The 20,747-nt window shown below is 43.7% G+C and overlaps 2 protein-coding genes across 5 annotated transcripts in view; one reads left to right on the forward strand and one right to left on the reverse strand.

The window, feature by feature from the left end:
- Positions 1-6,496, forward strand: part of SLC44A3 (solute carrier family 44 member 3) — a 76,710-nt gene extending 70,214 nt beyond the window's left edge. For all 4 annotated transcript variants that reach the window (XM_058659343.1, XM_058659349.1, XM_058659328.1 and 1 more), the window contains exons 13-15: positions 1,520-1,657; positions 4,943-5,179; positions 6,139-6,496. In XM_058659343.1, the coding sequence (XP_058515326.1) occupies positions 1,520-1,657; positions 4,943-5,179; positions 6,139-6,258 (495 nt within the window). In that variant the 3' untranslated portion in view covers positions 6,259-6,496. The remainder of the gene's footprint in view (positions 1-1,519; positions 1,658-4,942; positions 5,180-6,138) is intronic.
- Positions 6,497-8,452: 1,956 nt separating this feature from the next.
- Positions 8,453-20,747, reverse strand: part of CNN3 (calponin 3) — a 30,841-nt gene continuing 18,546 nt past the window's right edge. Inside the window, exons 2-7 of the mRNA XM_004582031.4 lie at positions 15,412-15,533; positions 15,145-15,211; positions 13,388-13,525; positions 12,941-13,057; positions 11,219-11,365; positions 8,453-9,587 (exon numbers count right to left, since the gene is read on the reverse strand). Of these exons, the coding sequence (XP_004582088.1) occupies positions 9,246-9,587; positions 11,219-11,365; positions 12,941-13,057; positions 13,388-13,525; positions 15,145-15,211; positions 15,412-15,533 (933 nt within the window). The 3' untranslated portion in view covers positions 8,453-9,245. The remainder of the gene's footprint in view (positions 9,588-11,218; positions 11,366-12,940; positions 13,058-13,387; positions 13,526-15,144; positions 15,212-15,411; positions 15,534-20,747) is intronic.

The following is a 20,747-nucleotide window of genomic DNA, read 5'->3' on the forward strand; positions in this document are numbered from 1 at the left end:
CCAGCACAGTTGTACATCCTTTATTGTACACTGAAATGCAAATAGCATTTTTAAGAAGATTTACTTGTTTAACTGAAAGACAGAGAGAGAGAGATTCCAACCCTCGATGGTTGCAATGCCCAGGGCGGGGTAAGTCCAAAGCCAGGAGAAAGGAGCTTCCTCCAGGTCTCTGACATGGGTAGCAGGGTCCCAGACACTTGGACCATGTTCCACTGTTTCAAACAGGTAGAGCAGGACAGGAGGTGGAGCAGCTGGAATGTGGATGGGGGTGTGTTACAGACTGGATGCTGGTGTTGCAGACTGAGGCTTTACTTGCCACACCACAGTGCCCGCCCCACAAACAGCATTTTAAAAGATTTCAAGAGAAATAGAGCTACAGGGTCTTGAACTGATATAGTCCTAAGGGGAATGTATTTTAGAAAAAGATTCTCATGTGAACACAAACACACACATACTATATTGTATTCTCTCTGACTTAATCTTATTTCTGGAAATTTATTCTTAAGAAATTATTCCAAATCAGGAAACTCAGATAGTAATTGCAAATATAACGCTTTTACAAAAACTGTAATAGCAAAATATTTGGAATTCATGTTTCTCACACACACACACCTGACAGATGTATATTAGTTTAAAAAATTGTAAAGCTATGAGGTAACATGAAATGACTATGGGAAGAACGATGTCAGATGTAAGTCAGGTACGGTTGCACAGGTTACATTGTCCACTTGGCATTTTTGGAGCTTTTGTTCTGTTTCTTTCCTACTCTACGCCTTCCTTTCTCATGTATCATGTGTGTTCCTGACGGACTATGCCACTCCCCATGTCTCCTTCACACCGTAGCAGTACTTTCCTGACCTTGGGTCACCTGTGCACTGTTTCCATGAGTGTTTTTTTTTATCAGCTGAGGGTCATTGTCTGTGGGACGCCATCATTCCTTAGCCTGAGAGAAGCCCTGGTGACATTGATGGTCCCAGTTGGGCAGTACATCTTCACACCACTTTCCTAGAAAGGTGGCCGAGTTTGAGTTGGATAGGAATCCTTAGTTTGTGTGGGAAACTCGGTTCTTCAACAAGGGCCTGAGCATTGCTGTTCTCCCTGAAGGGTTAAAGTCCAGCCCCCAAATCTTAAGCCTTTACTGTTTACATGCCCCTTGCACCTTTGGGTTTAGCTCTCACAAATCACCAGAGGCTGCTTGCTTTCCTGCCCTCAAACTCTGCTGTGCCTTAAAAAAAAAGAATGTATGTTTTACTCATCATTTCCATATGTTTGAGGTGGAGATTTCAAGCCACCATAATGACTAGGTGTACTTATTTATCTTTTCCATCCACTGCAACTGTATAGAAAAATACATATGCATATAACCAGAGGCTAGAAGGACTTGGGAGACAAACTGATTTGTTTTGGTAGAAACAGTGGGTTTATAGCAACTGTCGCCCTCCATTATACAATCATACCATCTTATCTTGAAAAAACTTATTTGGCTTATCCTTGTTTAAACTCTTGTCTTTTGTTTCAGAATGCATATACCACAACTGCCATCAATGGAACAGATTTTTGTACATCAGCAAAAGATGCATTCCAAATCTTGTCTAAGAATTCAAGTCATTTGACATCTGTTAACTGCTTTGGAAACTTCATAATTTTTCTAGGCAAGGTGAGATGTCTTGATTAAACAAGTAAGGAACCTGGGATTCAAGCAACTGAAGCCATGGGATCATGAAGTCGTAAGGGAACTAACGTGTTTTGAGCATCCTCTAGTTCCCTATAGTTCCCAACTGTTCCCTATAGTATCCAGTGGGTGCTGTGTTTTGTAACTCGCTTAGTCCTCAGTCCCGCAGGCTAGCCCTAGTTTGTGGATGATGAAACTAAAGCTAACTTGTCCAGGATCCCACCGTCAATAGAACCAGTGTTGATTCTAGTCTCACCATCTGGGATCAATTCTCTCTGCCATTCTGACCCCACCTTTTAGTGGCTGAAGTGAAAATAGAACATCAGAAAATGAGTTTGGTAATTTTTTTTGTCATAAAAATCTATGGAAATAGGGACTGGCATTGTGTGGCACAATAGGTTAGGCCACCAGCTGCTAATGTGAGCACTGTTTTAAATCCTAACTGCTCCACTTCCAGTCCAGCTCCTTGCTAGTGTGTCTGGGAAGGGAATGGAAAATGACCCAAGTGCTTGGGCCCCTGAATGAAGTGGAAGACCTGGCTGAGGTTCCTGGCTCCTGCCTTCAGGCTGGCCCAGCTCCTGCTGCTGTGGCCACGTGGAGAGTGACCCAGTGGTTAGAAGAGTGCATGTTCTCTCTCCCTTACTCCACCTTTTAAATGAATAAATATATAAATATATCTTTCAACCCAATGAGACTTGTACTTCATGATATTAGGCCCTTAAGTAAGTATGAGAATTGGTGCATGTCCTAAATGGAGCAAAAACTACATATCTGCTATTAAGTGAGTAAATTTTTTTTCAAGGAATTGTCTACCATTTTGATGTACAGAAACATCTTAGAAAATCAGCTATATTTCATGCTGTAACCACAAATCCCTGAGCTTAAAATCTGTTACCACCATACTGACTCATAGTTCTCAAACTTCAAGGGATTTTTTTGTTGTTTGTTTATAAAAATTGTTTATTTATTTGAGTTAGAGAGAGAGGGAGAGATTCGGAGACATAGCTCTTTCATCAACTGGATCACTCCCCTGATGGCTGCAACTGCTGAGTCAGGCATCAGGAACTTCTAGGTCTCCCACATGGGTAGCAGGGGCCCAAACATTTGAGCAATCTTATGCTGCTTTCCCCAGGCCATTAACAAGATATTGGATCACAAGTGGAACAGCAAAGACATGACCAGGCACCAGGATGGGGGGTGTGGGTGGCAGCTTCATCCACAATGCCACAACACTGCTCCCCTAAACTTCAGGTTTTTATCTGTAAAGATACTCATATTCTATCCAGGATTAGGGAAGAACTGAAACACTGACAAAATGTTCCACCAACCCCTGCCCTGGCGCATATCTGATGATGTTTCAAGTTAGAAGGTTCTTTATACCATGCCCCAGCATCTGTGTAATTTTTACCACCTGACTCAGTACATTTATGTGCCAAACCCACTTGACTACCCACGCCATGACCTTCCCACCATGGTCTCAGTATTCCAACCTAAGCTTCCTTGCTGCGTTCAGCCGTTTCATTTCAGTGCTCAGAAGTGAACCAATAGCTGTGATGTGACCAGTGTCAACTTTCGGCACTCCACTCCTCATTTCAGTGTGCTGTTTCTGTGGTAGTTGGTGTATACTTCCGGTGCAATAGTATCCTTGTCAGTGGGCCGGATCTCACAGGTGTATAATTACACATACATTTATGGTTCAGCTGGACCCCAAGTGTTTCATGTGACAGTAGCCATGAGTACAAAAATAACCATGCCTTTCAAAATTACCAGAATAATACAGCTTATAGTTGCACTTAAATAGATACTAGGTAAAGGCAGTTGGCCTAACAATGCTGGTAGAAGGCCTGCATCCATACCTGAGTGCTTGATTCAAATCCCAACTCCAACTTCTGACTCTAATTTCCTGCTAATGCACTCTGAGAGACAACAGGCTCAAGTAGCTGGGTTCCTACCACCTGTGCTGGAGACCTGGACTGAGTTTGCAACTCCCAGGTTAGGTTGGCTCAGTCCCAGTTCTTTTGGGAGTGAACTAGCAGAGGAATTTTCAGTGTCCCTGCCTTATTTATTTTTTTAAAGATGTACTTATTTTTATTGGAAAAGCAGGTTTACAGAGAGGAGAAAAAGAAAGATCTTCCATTTGCTGGCTCACATTTCCTAAATGGCTACAGTTGATAGAGCCGAGTCAATCTGAAGCCAGGAGCCAGGAGCTTCCTTGTGGTCTCCCACATGGGTGCAGGGTCCCAAGGCTTTGGGCCATCTTCAACCTGCTTTCCCAGGCCACAAGCAGGGGGCTGGATGCAGATGACATTTTCTAAAAATTTTCCAAAAAAACTTTGGAATGAGATTTCATCTTTATAATAAGCTGATCTATTATTTAATACTTCACTTTCTGATATTTCCCTTAGGGAACCTTTAACAGCTACTGAGTTTTTAATGATTGCAATAACCAGTGATTCTTTGATCTCTTGAATGAAATGGAATTCAGAGTTCCCCAATCATCATCATTCAGAGGCTATGTGAACCCATGGTGGACTCCATCTCATCTCTTAAAATATTAGGCTTGTACTCAGAGGCGTGGGAATCAATAACCAAAGATAGAGAGCAAGAGCCTCCCATGTATCCTATGATTTTCCCACACCAGCCCTGGAAAGCCCCTTCATTTTAACCCCCAAGGTGAAAGCAATCACTGATTTTGCAACATTAAGCCCACTTGGTAGATAGCTGGCATGTTAAATGGTTAAATAGTGCTATTTATTAACACATTTTTTTAAAAAAATAAAAATGCTTGTTGGAATGTGAAGTGAAAAATGGAATTAAGAGCCCAGTATGGTGGCCTAGCAGCTGAAGTCCTTGCCTTGAACACGCCTGGATCCCATATGGGCACCGGTTCTAATCTTGGCAGCCTTGCTTCACTTCCAGCTCCCTGCTTGTGGCTTGGGAAAGCAGTTGAGGACGGCCCAAAGCCTTGGGACCCTGCACCCGCGTGGGAGACCTGGAGCAAGTTCCAGGCTCCTGGCTTCTGATTGGTGCAGCACCGGCTGTTGTGGTCACTTCCTCTTTCTCTCCTCTGTTATCTGACTTGGCAATAAAAACAAAAAGGAATCAAAATGTAAACACAAAAATGAGAGGAAAGCACGTGCCACCTTCCCACCCACTCTCTTTTCCTTTTCTTTCAGTCACCATCACACACTCAGACTCATGTACGTATATGAGAACTATTGTAACTGAAAAGCCATCTTCGCTAAAATATTTCCAACTCTTTTTGGGCAGGTGTTGGTGGTGTGTTTCACCGTCTTTGGCGGGCTCATGGCCTTCAACTATGACCGTGCGCTGCAGGTGTGGGCAATCCCTCTCTTATTGGTGGCCTTTTTTGCCTACTTAGTGGCCCACAGTTTTTTATCTGTGTTTGACACTGTGCTGGATGCACTTTTCCTGTGTTTCACTGTTGACCTGGAGACAAATGATGGATCGTCAGAGAAGCCCTACTTTATGGACCAAGATTTGTGGGTGAGCAAACATACTTTGCAGTCTCTGCCCCACAATCCTAGAGAGACAGCTTCATGGACCCAGGTCCTTCAGAAGGCCTGTGGGCTTCTGCTGCCACATGGCCTGGTTGTGGCATGCGTGCAGCTTGCCCAGTTGGGATGAATTCTCAGAAGGAGCAGTGCTGATTGGCCCTGAAGGAAAAGGCGCTACACACAGGAGTCATCCAGGGTGGCCTTTTGGTCCTAATGGGTTGCTCTGGCCTTCTGGGTGGTCCAGAAGTTCCTAGAACATGGCTGAATATGCACACATGTCCCCCGCAGTGTATTCTGGGGAGAGTACACATGCCGAGTTGCCTGATGCCCTTCCGCAGCAGCATCCACAGGTCTGCAGTGCTCAGGCTCAGCAGCCACCAGTGCAGGCAGAACCACACCCTTCCCAGAGCCTCCCTCCCAGCTTCTATCTGCAAATAGCAGGCAGCTGTCTCCAACAGTTGTGCCTGTTTGCCTTATCCTGTGTGGACAGGGACATCTTAACAGCTGAATGATGCCTCCCTGCTTGGTTCTTAGATATTTTAGTTCTGCTGCCAAAACAAACTTAGGTAGTACAGCCCTCTTTGCTTGAAATAGAGTACCTTCCACTTGAGCAGGTACTGAAGTTTAACACACACTTCTTTTGTTGAAAATCATGTATGCATATCCTTCTCCACATCAACCATGAGGACACCACGTCTGCTTTTGCCATTTATTTTGGCTTATTTATAGGTGGCTGAAGAAAAGTATTTCACATTCTTCGAGATAAAAATCCATTTGAAATTCATTCCCACCACCCAAAATGCTTCATGTCAAGAGGAGAATCTTTCCTGAGGATTCATTCAATTCCTGAAATCATATTGACTAATATGGAGTAAATGGCTACCAACAGGACAGATTCCTAACACTGGATCTAACTCATTTTTGTGTTTTTTTTTTTTTTTTCCCCAGAACTTCGTAAAGAAGACCAATGAGTTAAACAATGTGAGGGCAGAGAGAGATGAGAACTCAGTAAAGAACAGAGAAACAGAACTCCGGCCCATGGTGAACAGGTGCCAGGCAGATGTATGAGCCTGAAGAGCAGACCTCCTCCAGAGAGCCATTACAGACCACCAGGTCCAACAGACCCTGTTCCTCTACTGTCTTTGTTGTTACTGTTCGGCTTTCTTCCAACAGTAGGACAGCCTTTTATGGACCAAATGGGATGGAAAAAGTAAACCACAGGTGTGTGCATCAATTTAAAAAGCACAGTATGTAAAAAAAATCTTATGTTTCTGAGGCAAATAATAAATAAACCTTTTGTTTGAGAAATTTCTAAAACTTTTTCTTAAATCATTTACTTCAAAGGCAGAGTTAATATAGAGAGGGATAGGCAGGGAGTTAAGTTCATCTATCTGCTGGTTCACTTTCCAAATGGCCAACAGCAGCCATGGCTGGGCCACAATGAAGTTAGGATCCAGGAGCTTCATTTAGGTCTCCCTTATTGGTGTAGAGACCCAAGCACCTGAGCCATCTTCCACTGATTTGCCAGGTGCATTACCAAGGAGCTGGATTGCAAGTGGAGAGCTGGGACTTCAACTGGTGCCCAGATGGGATGCCAGTGTCATAGGCAATGAATTAACCCACCTTACCCCAACATGAGCCCCTAAAACATTTAAAGTTTTGTTAACAGAAACCCCTAAGCTTTTACTTTCATACAAGGCAGAAATTCTCATTTACCCAGTTCTAGAAATATGCTAAGTGTATTAGCTTTTCAATATATGATTCCTAGGTTGAGTGAAAATAAAAACTAAAAGTTTAAACTCAAACTGGGACCACTCTCAGATGTGGTGGGCACATGGAAGAGAAAGAGTTTAGCTAGATCTGACTTAGCTGGTTAAAATCCAGAGCCGGGGCCAAGGCTGAAGCACAGTTGCTTAAGACAACAAATACCCACAATGCAAGCACTATATGTAAGTGCTGGTTCATATCTTGGGTGCTGCATTCCCAATCCAGCTCCCTGCTAATGCACTGGAAAAGCAGCAGCACATGGCTCAAGTGACTGGCTCCCTGCCACTCTCATGGGAGATGGGTGTGAAGTTCCCAGGTCCAAGCTATGGCCTGGCTCAGCTCCAGCCACTGTGGCCATTTGAGGAGTAAACTAGGGGATGGAAGATCTCTCTATAACTCTGCCTCTCTTGGAAAACAACAAAACCACCAGAGGCCCTCTTGGCAAGTACGACATGCCACAAAAATGGTTTCCAGCCACAGCCCCACCTGAGAATTCCCCAGGAGGTTTTTGAAAATACTTACCCCATGGTATCATTTTCAAAGACTCAGGGGGAGGGGGACACTTTTCCTTTTTAAAGTTTTAAGTAAGTAGGAGCATTTTCTCTGCTGACTGGCACCCTCATTTGTCAGATGGGAAGGTAAGATTGCTTGCTCAACAGGAGGACCACTCTGACTTCTTAAGCTCTTGACCAAAGAGGACAGGAAGCCAACTAGCAGCCCAGGTCTACATTCAATACAAATGACATTTTTCTTCAAAAGCACCATTTAAGTTAGCCGAGTGATCACAATCTCCCAATCTCCCTTAGGGATTTACAGAGAAGTTTCTCAGAAATAGTAAACCAGTCATGTGGAGTGATGACCAAATATACTTGACTCCTGTAGGCTCATTAAGTCCAGCCTGTATCCTCAGCAAACCAGGCATGTCCTAGGCCCAAGCCAAATACAGCCCATCCTATACGAATGATGGCTTGACTGAGACAGTGTCAGGTGGCTGTGGGTACCAATGCATTTCACTATCTCACTTAGATGTGGTTCAGCCTCTCATGATTGAAGGTTTACTTTAATTATAAACTCCAGCATATTACCAAACAGTGCACAATAGTTTTGATCCAGTCTGTTTCTTACTCATACTGACCCCAGAAAAGGAATATAAAATCCCCAACTCCTGACTCCCACACATATTCCTGAAGGTGACTAAGAGATCTCCCCACCTCTAAGTTGAATCTAAGATACATCTGGAGCAGCCAAGTTAGGGAGAAATAAAAGCAAGAGTCAGATACTGGCTTGGGTCCTGGCTGGCAATTACTAGGCAAGTCTTTTCATTTATCTAATCATCCACCTTTAAACATGGAGTGTAGTTTTGTATGGACAAAACTGAATAATGCTGAAGAATCTTAAAGCAATATACCTGGGAAAGGATTTCTTTAAAAAAAAAAAAGAAATCTAACTATGTGGAAGCTAGTCAACCAAAAAAATGACAAGTCTGAGGCTCATATGAATGTTCAAAAAAAATATTTATTTATAAAAAATACAATGGGATAAGTTTATGCTGAGAAATGCAGCAATAAATACAGTTGAAGAAAACAGAGCAACTCTATATTGAAACATTGGCACAGAAAGGAAGAGCATGCACCGCCCAGACCCGGAAGTGTGCAGGCCCCTTCCGTACACGCTCCTTCGTACAGGCTCCTTCAGCAATGCCGTTCCCAAAAGATCTTGTCAGCGCAGGTGCGAGAATGAGTACACATATTATCACAGGTGCACACTGATCAGGACTTTATTTAAAAATTAACAAACAATACTGTAGAAACATTGATATGTAAATTCCTAAAATGCTGCATATCTTAGATTTAGTTGGCAAAAACCACGATTAGCAACAAGCATGAGTTTAGTCTTCCATGTAGAAACCAGATATACTGAACTATCAAAAAAAAAAAAACCACCCTATTGTTTGAAAATACCAATTTTAAGTAGAAGATTGTAAAAATGCATAGATCTTTAATAAAAGAATTGGCTGTACAAGAGTATTCCCCTTTCACAGTATTCCTTTTTACTTCATGGTCGAGTTACTGGTTATGCTGTAGTATTTAACTGTTACAGCACTAAAAGGCAACTATTGAGGGAAGAGGCAGAGAAAGGAAAAAGGAATGTATGTAAGGCAATTTTTCTTTTTTAGGTATAATAAGCATAATAGTGTTTTAGGAAGACGAGATAAAAATTACTCAAGGCTAGCTTGGTTCTCACTGAATAGCAACAATGGACTAAATCCTGGGCTCCTCTGCGTCACTCTAGTAATCAATGCCCTGGTCACCATACTGGTACTCCCTGGGGTAATCATCCTGGTACTCGCCATGATACTCATCCGGGTACTCTGCCTGGGAATCGCTATCACTGATTTCCGACCCGTTGGTCCCTGTCCCTTGACTACCATTGTGAATGGCAGGCTCTGTTGGGGCGGCACAGTATTTGGGATCATATACTTGCCGCCCAAGCCCATACACACTCATTCCTTTTTGGGAAGCAACTTTGTTGGTCCCCATCTGTAGCGAGATCGTCGAGTTGTCCACTGGCTGTAATGTTAGCTTCTGATCATAGATATCTCTCCTGGTTCCTGGGGCCAACATCCCCGCCTGGCATCAAAACATAATATGGAAGTTAGCAGCTTCACATGTATTCCTGTATGATTTTCTAGATTATGAATGTGTGGATACAATATAGGAACGTTCAGGTGGCTCAGCAGTTAAGAAGCTAGTTTACCAAAATATCCAGACATTGAGCCACTTTCATGAAATGATATTCGTTGGTTTGCAGCTAGGTCAGACTTCCCTTCAAGTCCTTGTTCTGCTGTAAAACTGATCTATGGCCCCAAGCAAGCTGACTTTTAGTTTTAAGTATCTCACAGACCCAGTGGAGACAATCCTCCCTCCTTTGGATCTGAGAGAGGATCATGCATAAAGAATGTAAACACTGGAGTGGGTGCTGGAGCACAGCTGGTTGAGGCACTGTACGGGGATGCCTGCACCACACAGCAGGGTACTGGACAGAGTCCAGGCTGCTCTGCTCCCAGTCCAGCTTCCTGCTAAAACATCCTGGGAGGTAGCCCCGTGGGCCCTGCCAACTATATGGGAGACCCAGAGGAAATTTCTTGCAGGTTTTTGGGGAGTGAACTATAACAGAAAATCACCTATCCTTTTCAAATGGAAGAAAATCACATTTGTCTTAACGGGAGGAATGTAAAAATAATTCATGATGTGGGCACAGCTGACAGCTACATCTGAGTGCCTATCATGACCACAAATGTAGATTGCCCATTTCAAAAGCCTGGATTATCACATTCAAACAAAACAATGCTAAGCAAACCTTAGAGACCCCAGTCTTCTCAAAAGGCCTTGAGGCATGTCAGGTGCCACCTCAGAGCACCTATGCTAGGACTAGGTTTCGGCTACCTGGCCTGCCTTCTCCACTAGGTCTGAGACATGCACCCAGACTCAAAGGGCAGAAACACAAACCTAAGCAGCACCTGTGAGAGCATAGGCCACATTCCAGCAAAGACGAACAGCAAACCTCAATGCCCTGCCCACCTTTTGCTAGACTATGAGCCTCAACTGCTCTCAAATAGCTGTGGGAGCCTCTGCCTGGGTGCCAGCAGCTCACCTGTATGTGGCGACATATTTCTATGTGATGTGTGCTAGTACAGCTAGGGCAACCAGAAGGCATTTTCTATCTCCTGCTTAAGAACTACATACTGTTATTTTAGGACTATTTAACTGTCATTTAGTAGGAATCAGTACCTATTAATTCCCATTAAACCAATTCCTATTAAGTTCTAATTAAATAGTTATTTGCAGAACACCAGAATGTTCTTTACCTACTAACATAAAAGGGGATCCTTTTAAAACAAGGAATCCCCCACCATTACCACTACCACCACCAAAAGCCAACATTTAAATGCGAAAATCCTTGGCTGGATTTTGGAGCAAGAACAATCTAACAAACCACATTTGTACTTTCTGGTTGGGGAGCAAGGCCAATTGTTCCGACTGCCTAAAACACTATGAGCTATTTGCAAACTTGTGTACTGTTGAAAAGGTTAATTCTCTCTTCTTTCTTCAACACAGTTCCACTCATTAAGAAATATGATATAAATATACCACACAAAAGAATATCTACTTTCAACTTTTAGGCTAATCATAAGGTAAATGCTAACTTAAAAATAGTCCTTTTGTACTCTTGGTTGTAAACATTAAAAGGTATCACTTACCTGGCTGGCTCCTTTGTTGGTGCCCATTTGCAGACTAATTGTGGTCTGATCAAAAGGCTTGTCAGTTTGCATTTTGGGATCATAAAGATGCCTTCTGGTTCCATAAGCTGTCATTCCTGCCTGGCTGGCACACTTGTTGGTTCCCATCTTTCAAGTTAAAAAATAAGATTAATTAGCACTAATCATAGGAAGTCAACAAAATATACAACCCCAACCAAACTTTCTGTTATGAAGAACATGGAAGTGCAACTGATCAGTTCCGAAGCTAAGGCTTAAGTCAACCAGACTGTTCTCTCTGCTTTTAGATTTCAAGCACTAACTGTAAAATTCCCGTCCCCCCCAAAATTCACTGAATATGAAATCTGATAGCTAATTCACCACACATGAAGTGGCACCCACGAATACAAGCCACTATCACAGTGGCAGAACTCTGAGCCATCTATCAACACGCTCCTCTGTCCCCTTCACACTGCTGCACCACTTCAGTTACTTTAGGGGAGGAGCAACTTGGGCAGGACAATACACCTTCTACTCCAAATTTTTTATATAAGACCAAGTATTTTCTCTAGATTTGGAGGAGCTTCTTAGTTTCAAAATCATCATTTTCTTGGGGGGAAAGAACCCTACTTTATTCTGCTACTCCTCACACCAATGGACAGAGTGAAAGAGAGAGGCAGAATGAAGAATCTAAACCCAACTTAGGTCAGAAAAGAACTAACTTCTCCATCAAGGGCAACAGCTTCAGGACCAACCAGCACAGACTACTGCTGGTCCCCTTTTAGTTAAAGAGATGACTTCTTAGAAGAAATCTCTACTGCTGAAAGTAAAATCTGTTCAATGAAGAAGAGTCAGAAAATACACACAAGCAAAAAGAAAAATGGAAACCATCATTCTGATTCCAACATCCAGATACTGAAAATCAGTCAGCCATTGTGAAAGTTCCCCTCCTGTTTCACCGGTCTATAGCCACACATATCTGCACAAACATCTACAGGGCTAAAAATACATACATTGTTAAAAACAATCACACCTACCACAGTATTGTGTAACTTTTCTTTCCTTAACTGATCTTTTTCAAACTCCAGCTTATCATTGTTACAAGTTTCTTCCAAGGAGTTATAATTTAGCCAACTAACTATGGTTTGGAAATTGAAGTCTTTAATTTCTCACCATGGATACAGTTTTGTGCCATCTGAAAATAAACTCGGCTCACACAGTGAGTCAAACAAGGGCAAGGGACCATGCAGGTGTGAGAGCCCGGCCCACAGTGCTGAGGGCATTTAGCAATGCTGCTCTTGCGACACTGTCCCAGAGAACAATGTGAATGCGGGGAAAACATCTCAATTATTTAAGGAGAATTAAACTGACACATTTTGGCAGCATTTGCAGGCCACATCATGCTTTCTAGGGGAAATAAAAGACTTCTCCATTAAGGTCTTGAAAAACTGCTTCATTTTGTCAACAATATTTTTAGGAAGTCACAAAGTGCATTTTCTAAAATTAGAAAAAGACACTGTGATTAGAAAAAAACCTGTCATTTCCTAGACAACTGTCAAATGGAGTTTCTTCCAAAAACCATCATTGCCTCATAGGTTGTAAAGCATACAGCCATGCCCGAATATAGTTCCTTAATGTAGTCTCTATGTAGGAGAGACTTAACAGTTTACATAACAAAAATTAGTGATATTCAACAAGGGACTGAGCCGGCATCACATGACTTACCTGCAAACCAATTACACTCTGGCCAGCTTTTAGCTTTCCTTCATCAAAGCGTCTTGTTTGTTTTTCTGCATACTTAACTCCAATGTCAATGGTTGTATGGAAACCTTTTGTTTTAGCCTGGGTGGAAACACACAAACTAACTGAACAGACACTTCCACGCATATTCTGTGAAGAGTTTTATAGAAGGAACAGCAAAGTCTAACTGTCCACCAGATGAGGACCTCATGAGGAAAACCCAGACAAGAGTTAGGCTACTCACAGATGCACCGTTACCTGTGAAGGGGAGTGGCCTAGTTCTAGCCACCTAGCACAAGGCAGCAGCCTTTTCCCAGAGCTAACAAATTCAGCAGAGACAGGCCTCCCCACATCCGCTCTCCAACCCCAGGGCAATGATGCAATTTGTCACCGAGTAGGTTTTTAATCAGCCATTAAAAGACGTATACGTACCAGACCAGCCAGAGCCACCAACGTAGTCTGAACCTGGGTCATGTTTCCATTCTCGAAAAGATCATTGGCTTCAAATATGTCATGTGGCTTCATACCATAAGCCTGGATAGCTTTAATAAAGTTGCCAATGTTCTCCAACTACATAGAAAAAGGTTCAGATAGCATTTTAGAGTTTAACATTGGCTTTGGTCATATCTTTTAGGACTGAGCTGTAAGATGCTGGACAGAAAGCTACTTGGCAAAGATTCATAACCAGATACACACCAAGCATAGTCTCTGATTGCCAAAAAAAAAAAAAAAAAGCTTATCTCAATGTGGCTCACAACAATTTTATGTAGTTACACATCTTTAGTTCTTTCAGGGAAACATTTTCCTTACACGTTTTTAAGAATTCTACATCAGAGCTATGAAGTCCTGGAATTTTTTTTTTGTTTATCTGTAAGGCAGAGCAAACAAGAGAGATGCAGTGAGAGTTCCAATTCACTGGTTCACTGTTCAGATGCCCACAGTGGCTGGGGCCAAGGCCAAGGTCAGGATTAGGTGCTGAGAATTCAATCCTGTGAGTGGTAAGTAGTCATTTATTTAGTCATCACCACTGCCTCCCAACCAAGAATCAAATTCAGGTACTCTGATGTCATCACTAGTGGGCTAAAAAACTGATCTCAGTTGTAGAATTTTCTTAGTCAAACCACATCCATGAAAACAGAATAAAAACTCACATGCTTTACTTCTTATCTCAAAATAAACTTGTGGGAGGTGGACATTTGGCACAGTGGTTAAGATTCTCCTCTGGACGCTCCTGTCCCATACAGAAATGCCTGGATTTGAGCCCTGGCTCTGCTCCAGTTTCCAGCTTCCTGTTAATGGGTACCCTGGGAAATACCAAGGGATGCTCCAAGCAGCTGAGTTCCTGACACCCACACAGGAGACTCAGAGTGAGTTCCTGGCTTCTGCTTTCTCCTGGCACAGCTCTAGCTGTCGTGGACATTTAGAAAGTGAGTCAGCAGACCAGGGATCACTGTTTTTCCGACTTTGTACCCTCAAAAACTTTTTAGAAATTGCAGATATTAAAGCCTTATCCTTGTTTATTTTAGAACACTTACTCAAGACCAAATGAATGGCTAACTTGAACAGATCACAAATATTTGCGAACATTTCTGATACATTGTCCTATAACCAAACATTAGCTATTATATTCTTTTACTTTTTCCTCTTGATGATCCTTAAAGTTTAGATTACATTACTGCTTGTACACTGTGTCAAACCCTTTCTGAAAGTAGATATATTAAATATAGAAAAATTGGCATGTTTAGCCCAGGAGTTAAGACACCTGCATGCCACTTAGAGTGGATTGATTCTCGGCTCTGCTCCCGACTCCAGCTTCCTACTAATCTGGACTGAGGAAGGAGTGATGATGGTTCAAAACTGGGTTCCTGCGAACCACGTAGGACACCTGGATTAAGTTCCCAGCTCCTGGCTCTGGCCCAGCCCAGTACAGCTCCCGAGCACATGTGGAATGAACCAATAGATGGAAACTCTCTCTCCAATCAATCCATAAAGCAAATCTTCTAAGCTAAATATGCACTGATTATCAAATTGTTCAACACAGGTAGTTATGGAAACACAACCTGACAAAACCTATATAGAGTAATGTATATAAATTCCTGCTAAAAATCCTTTCAAAACAGCAAAAAACTTCAAGTTTTCAGGGCAGAAAAAATTAACCAGCTTGAACTGGAGGCTGGCTTGGCCATTACCTGAGGCCAGTTTAATGAGGACTCATTGACCTTCTTCACCGATCCTGGCTGCAGCTTGTTGATGAGTCTGCAAAGGAAAAGCAGCGAGAAACTGTATTTAGTGGTCACACAGAAACAAGCACTGCAACAGTTAGTTCCTTTAACAGCAGTAAAAGAAAGCATTCCATACATTTACAGAATACCGAGGCTCAACACCCTGGGTGGGGAAGGGAGGCCAGAGGCCAGGGGAAAGGATGGGCACACGTGGACCCCGAGGCCTCCACTCACTCGCAGAGGATGATGCCATCCTTCAGGCCCAGCTGGAAGTTGGTGCCGATGCTCATGCCCGTCACCTCTTCAATCCAGTTGCGAAGGTCTTCTTCAGCCTGGTGATCATACTTGGAAGCAATCTGAAACGCAAGTCAGCCAATGATCTCACTGCTGGCTCACAACCTGCTCCAGTTTCATTCATTCTCCCTTGAGCTCACAAAGCTCCCTGGAAAACTCAACCAACCAGCTTCAGTAAGAATTTTTAGCAGCATGGAGATAAGCTGGGACTCAGGAGAAAAATATTCACAGAGAACAGATTCCCATTCATGACGCACAGAAAGTGACAAGGCCTGAGGAGTAGATTTCAATTGGCATCACCTTATCCCAGAGAAACAGTGAGGATTCTGACACAACCAACTATTTTACATAGTATTTCATCTGGCCAAGACCTAGCACTCCAATAGCTTATTGCCTGGAAAATTTCAATGTTTGTCTTCAATTCATCTAAATACATACCACAAACTACCCTCATATATACATACTTTCTGCAGTACCATCTGTACTCACAGATAACGTGGCAACACCATTTATATAGTCTCTATCCCATGACATTCATTACAGGAAGGAAAAACCTAATCCACTTTTAGATCTTTGGACGCAGCATTCTACCTGAAAACCACTGAATAAATTAAAAAAAAAAAAGTTTTTACCTGCAGAATTCGATAGCAAAGGCAACTTAACATAAGTGCAATGCCATCACACATGCCAAAACAGGTTCTGAAAGCCCTTTGCATGGTAAGACCACAGATATCATTGAAATTTAAAATGGCCTCAATGGCCAGGCCTGACCCAGGAGCTTCATCCTGTCTCACACATGGGTGCAAGAAGCAAAGCACCCAGGCTATCTTCAGCTGCTATCCCAGGTGCATTATCAGAGAGCTAGATCAAAAGCAGAAAAGGTCAAACTCCAACTGAAGTTCACAGGGGAATGTGGGTGTTGGAGGCAGTGGCTTGACTTGCTACACCATTACACCAGCCCTAACAGAGCTTCCACAAAACAGAAGCTCCATGCTCCATTGACTAAATTCTCCCTGGTTCTCTAGTCCTAAAGGCAACTATCACGAAGAGCAGAGCCAGAAAGAATCATGCTTCATCCAGCTTCTCATGTAGCACAGGTGAAAGTGCCAATGCCTGGGAGACAGATTACAAGCAAGGGAGACAACTGTGACACTGCTGGAAATGACAATGACCAGCACAGATGTCTGCTCTTTGGCCAGTGTTGCAGCGGAGCAGGTAAAACAAAAACAAACAAAACCCCCCAAAACAAAACACACACACACACACACACCCTTGCCATTTGCAACATCAGCATCCCATATGGGCACTGGTTCATGTACTAGCTGTTGCACTTTCGATCCAGCTCCCTACTAATGTCCTGGAAAAGGCAGTAGAAGATGACCCAATGTTTGGGTTCCTGCCAACAAAAGGAAATGCTTGGCTTCGATCTGGCCCAGCCCTGGCCATTGTGGCCATCAGGGGAAGTGACCTAGCGGGTGGAAGGTCTCTCTGTAACTCCTGGTGTGTTGAATCTCAGTCCAGCCCAGTCACAGGACAAACAAGCACCATGATGCAGAATGCCCAAAGTTCCTAGGCTAGAGTGCAGGGCCGAGGGCTGCATTCAGGTACTTGCCAAGAGACAGCCACGAATCAGCAGCATTGAGACACGCATGCAAGAGGATAGATGGCTGACCATTCAGCCCCCTGAGAGCAAAAACCAGCCCTGTCACAACTGACTACTGTTTCATTTCATGTCAGTGCACAGCCATGACAGCCTCTTCTATTATCTTAGGTGGGGAAGATACCTCATTTCCCAGGACAGGAGGTGGAAAAGTGTACACTCTGTTCTGCATTTACAGGCTCTCTGCACACCTGCGTCTCCATATATGCCCTGGAACTTAATGAGACCACTTCGTACACCCCCACCCTACACTAAGAGGTGAGGCCTCTGCCCTGAGCACTTCTCAACCCTCTGCATCCCTCCCACCCCACCTCCCAACATGAGCCAGGGCTCTACACCTTCAACAGAACAGGAGAACTCAAGCTGTAGATTCACATCATGGGATCACCAGAGGAAATCCCAACAGTCCACATTTTCAGGTTAAGAGGAGTAGTGCTATGCAGTATTTTAGGGATCAATCTGGTTTGCAAAACTCAGCTTCAGACTCAACGTAAAGCTACTTAATGTGTGATAATTCTGGTCCCTTGTATTCCTACTCCCTAGCAGACACGTGTCAATTTCTATTTCCTGCCAGTTTTGGGTCCTGTGAGCATGCGGACTGGGGAATGGTAAACGAGGAGACGGTAGTGTGGGAAGATTCTGCCACAGGGACACTTGTCCCTGGTAAGCAGAGAAGAAGCCACTCATCCTATATATGTGCAGTCATTGTCCCTGCAAAGTATATCTCCTCTACCAAGGCAAACAAATCTGTTTACCTCTGGCACCCACACTGGCAGACAAACCCAAGTCTTGATTATATTTCCACAGTGGAGTGCTGCACTTAGGTGGCTAGAAAAAGATACTTTGTAAATTGGAGGTGGGGTGGGGTGGGGTTGAAGGAGGCACCAAAAGAAGGAAAGTGTGAGATGGGCTCCTAAGCATTACCCATTGGAAGCAAATTCTAATTTTGGGCTGAATGGTTTTCAAAAGGGAAGGGATTAAGTAGAACACGCATCTCAGTAAATCTGAAGAAATACATAGTGTGCTAGCAGTGTGCTAGCGTGAGCCAAGTTCTGTCTTAGCTCCAGTCGGGCCCAACCCGACTGGAGATCTTGGGGATCTCATCCAACTTCTGATCCAACAATTCCTGTCTATACAATGGGAAGGCTGAATTCGAGGAATGCGGGTCCCTTTCCTCTCTACTCTACCCTGCCTATGTAATTTTGTCAACCATCAAACTTGGCCAGAAGAGTTTCTCTTTGTTCCGTCAAATGCAGATGGAAGGGCTGGGGATTTATGCAGGATGATGATTGTAATTCTCACACCAAATGAAAACAACTATTATTTAACCTGAAAAATACAAAAATGTGTCCAGAAAGCCTCAAACCACAAAGTGATTACAGTCTAACTTGAAATATCTTAGTTCCCAGGGAGAAACTTTCATCTGGTTCTCCTCAAAGAATCAAGGAAATAGAAAAGTCAAGCACTCCAGTCAGATGAAACTGGAAGGACTAGTTATGGGTTGGGATTCTGGACAGGCAGCTCTGTCCCCTGAGACCAACTGTAACAGCAGGTGCATGGGAACAATTTCACAAGCACATATATCCCCAACTCAAAGGCCCACTTGATAGACTAAAATTTAAAACTAGCAACATATTCACATATTGTAACTGTTGTTTTTGATTTAAGATGTCCCTTTGGGACCCGGCACAATAGCTCAATTGGCTAATCCTTCCCCTTAAAGCGCTGAGATCCTATATGGGCATCAGTTTGCGTCCTGGTTGCTCCACTTCCGTCCCATCCAGCTCCATGCTTGTAGTCTGAGAAAGTAGTGGAGGAAGGCCCAGAGCTTTGGAACCCTGTACTCAACATCAGAGACCTGGAGGAAGCACCTGGCTTCAGCTCAGTACAGCTCCAGTCATTGCTGCCATTTGTGTAGTGAACCAGTGAGTGGAAAATTTTTTCTTTCTCTCTGTAAATCTGCCTTTTCAATAACTATAGATAAATCTTTAAAAAAGGAACAAGGGTCTTTCTACCTAAAAACTATTCATATTTGTCCAATAAGTGAGCCTTCTGCAGTCCACTTGGCTACACAGGGTTGGTTATCTTTTAATGTCAAGAGAATCTGAACATCAGAGAGAAAATGTAAATACTTCGTCCCTTACAATAAAAGATGGGTAGCTTAAAAAAAACCATGTGCCCTGACATCTCAGGAAATTTTCCTGCGGCCCGCTTAAACACCACTCCTCTGTATCGTTTCTAAGTTTTTTTTCTTATTTGACCTTCCCAAGTTAATTCCAAAGCTGTTTTATTTTGTTCAATCACACAGCATCCCCTTTCTTTATATACTCATTCTTCCCTTAAGAGGTGCCTCACCCCACTTTTCTCACTTCAAGGAGCTCACACCTGCTTGAAGCTCACACTACTTCCAGACACAACCAAAGGACAGACCAAGAATAAAGCCTCCTTGGGGACCAAATGTGGCTGACCATCCTCCCTGCCATTCAGGTCGTGGCTTGCTCTGCTCTGGGGCCTCTGCCAGGCTGTACTGCTGGGGAGACAGCTCAGATGCCTGGGGCTCAGTGCTCTGGCTCAGGGAGAATGCATGCTTGCAGGCAGTGCTCACTTCAGATGAAGCCAGCACCGTCCAGCGCTGTGACTTTCCTTCACTCTCCACGTTCAGAGTCCTAATATCGTCAAAACCAAAAATCAAACAGCATAGACATGCACGGCGTCTGCATTCAAGAAAGATGCTGTCCCTAACATGGGAGGGAACTGGTTCTTGTGATAGTGGGAAAAAAAATTAGATATTTCAAAGTCTTAACAATGCTCTAAACTCAATCCCAGTCAACAACATCTTGCTGCTTTGTGCTAAATCTAGTGGGGGCTGGGAAGCAATTAGGAGGAATGTCTAGAATTACTCCTAGGGAAGGCAGTAAGCAAAACAGGGTTGAGAAACACACTGAGATAACACAAAAGCAGCACATCTCTTTTCACTCCTCTCCTCACGACCACACTCCCTCGGGAAGCTGACTCTGCCTTCAGCCAGTTCTCTATCCGTGGGCGTCAGGGTTCATGCTATGTAAGACAGACCTGAGAAGATCCCCTTGAAAACACAGCCCCGCAGGCCTGTCTTCCTCACAGGAAAGGGAGACACTAGATCAGATAAAAGCTGTGGCTTGCCAAATGCTGAGGTCTGAGAAATTCCCTCTCAGGATCCTCCGAAGGGGAGGGAGAGCTTCCAAACCAGCCCAACAACTGACCCGAAAGCACAACTCCTGCACTGTTGGTGCACTTCTTGCTGAACACAGGCGGCATTCGGCCAAGGTGCGACTCCGGAACAGACAGGGCACACCTGGCATTAGGCAGCTACAGGCAGCTACAGGCAGCTACAAAGTTGGCCCTATCAGAGGGCTGGGGTCCAGTCCCTGCTCAACTCCAACTTGGAGCTTTCAGCTAAAGTGCACCCTGGGAGGCAGCAGGTGCCGACGGCTCAAGCACTGAGTCTCTGTCACCCCTGTAGGAGACCTGAACTGAGTGTCTAACTCTCAGTTTTAGCTTGGCCCAGCCCTGGTTCTTTTGGGTCTTTGGGGGAGTGAACCAGCAAATGAAAGATCTCTATTTCTCTCTGCTTTTC

This window comes from Ochotona princeps, chromosome 2 (genome assembly GCF_030435755.1).
Source record: "Ochotona princeps isolate mOchPri1 chromosome 2, mOchPri1.hap1, whole genome shotgun sequence".
In the NCBI taxonomy this organism is placed as follows: Eukaryota; Metazoa; Chordata; class Mammalia; order Lagomorpha; family Ochotonidae; genus Ochotona; species Ochotona princeps.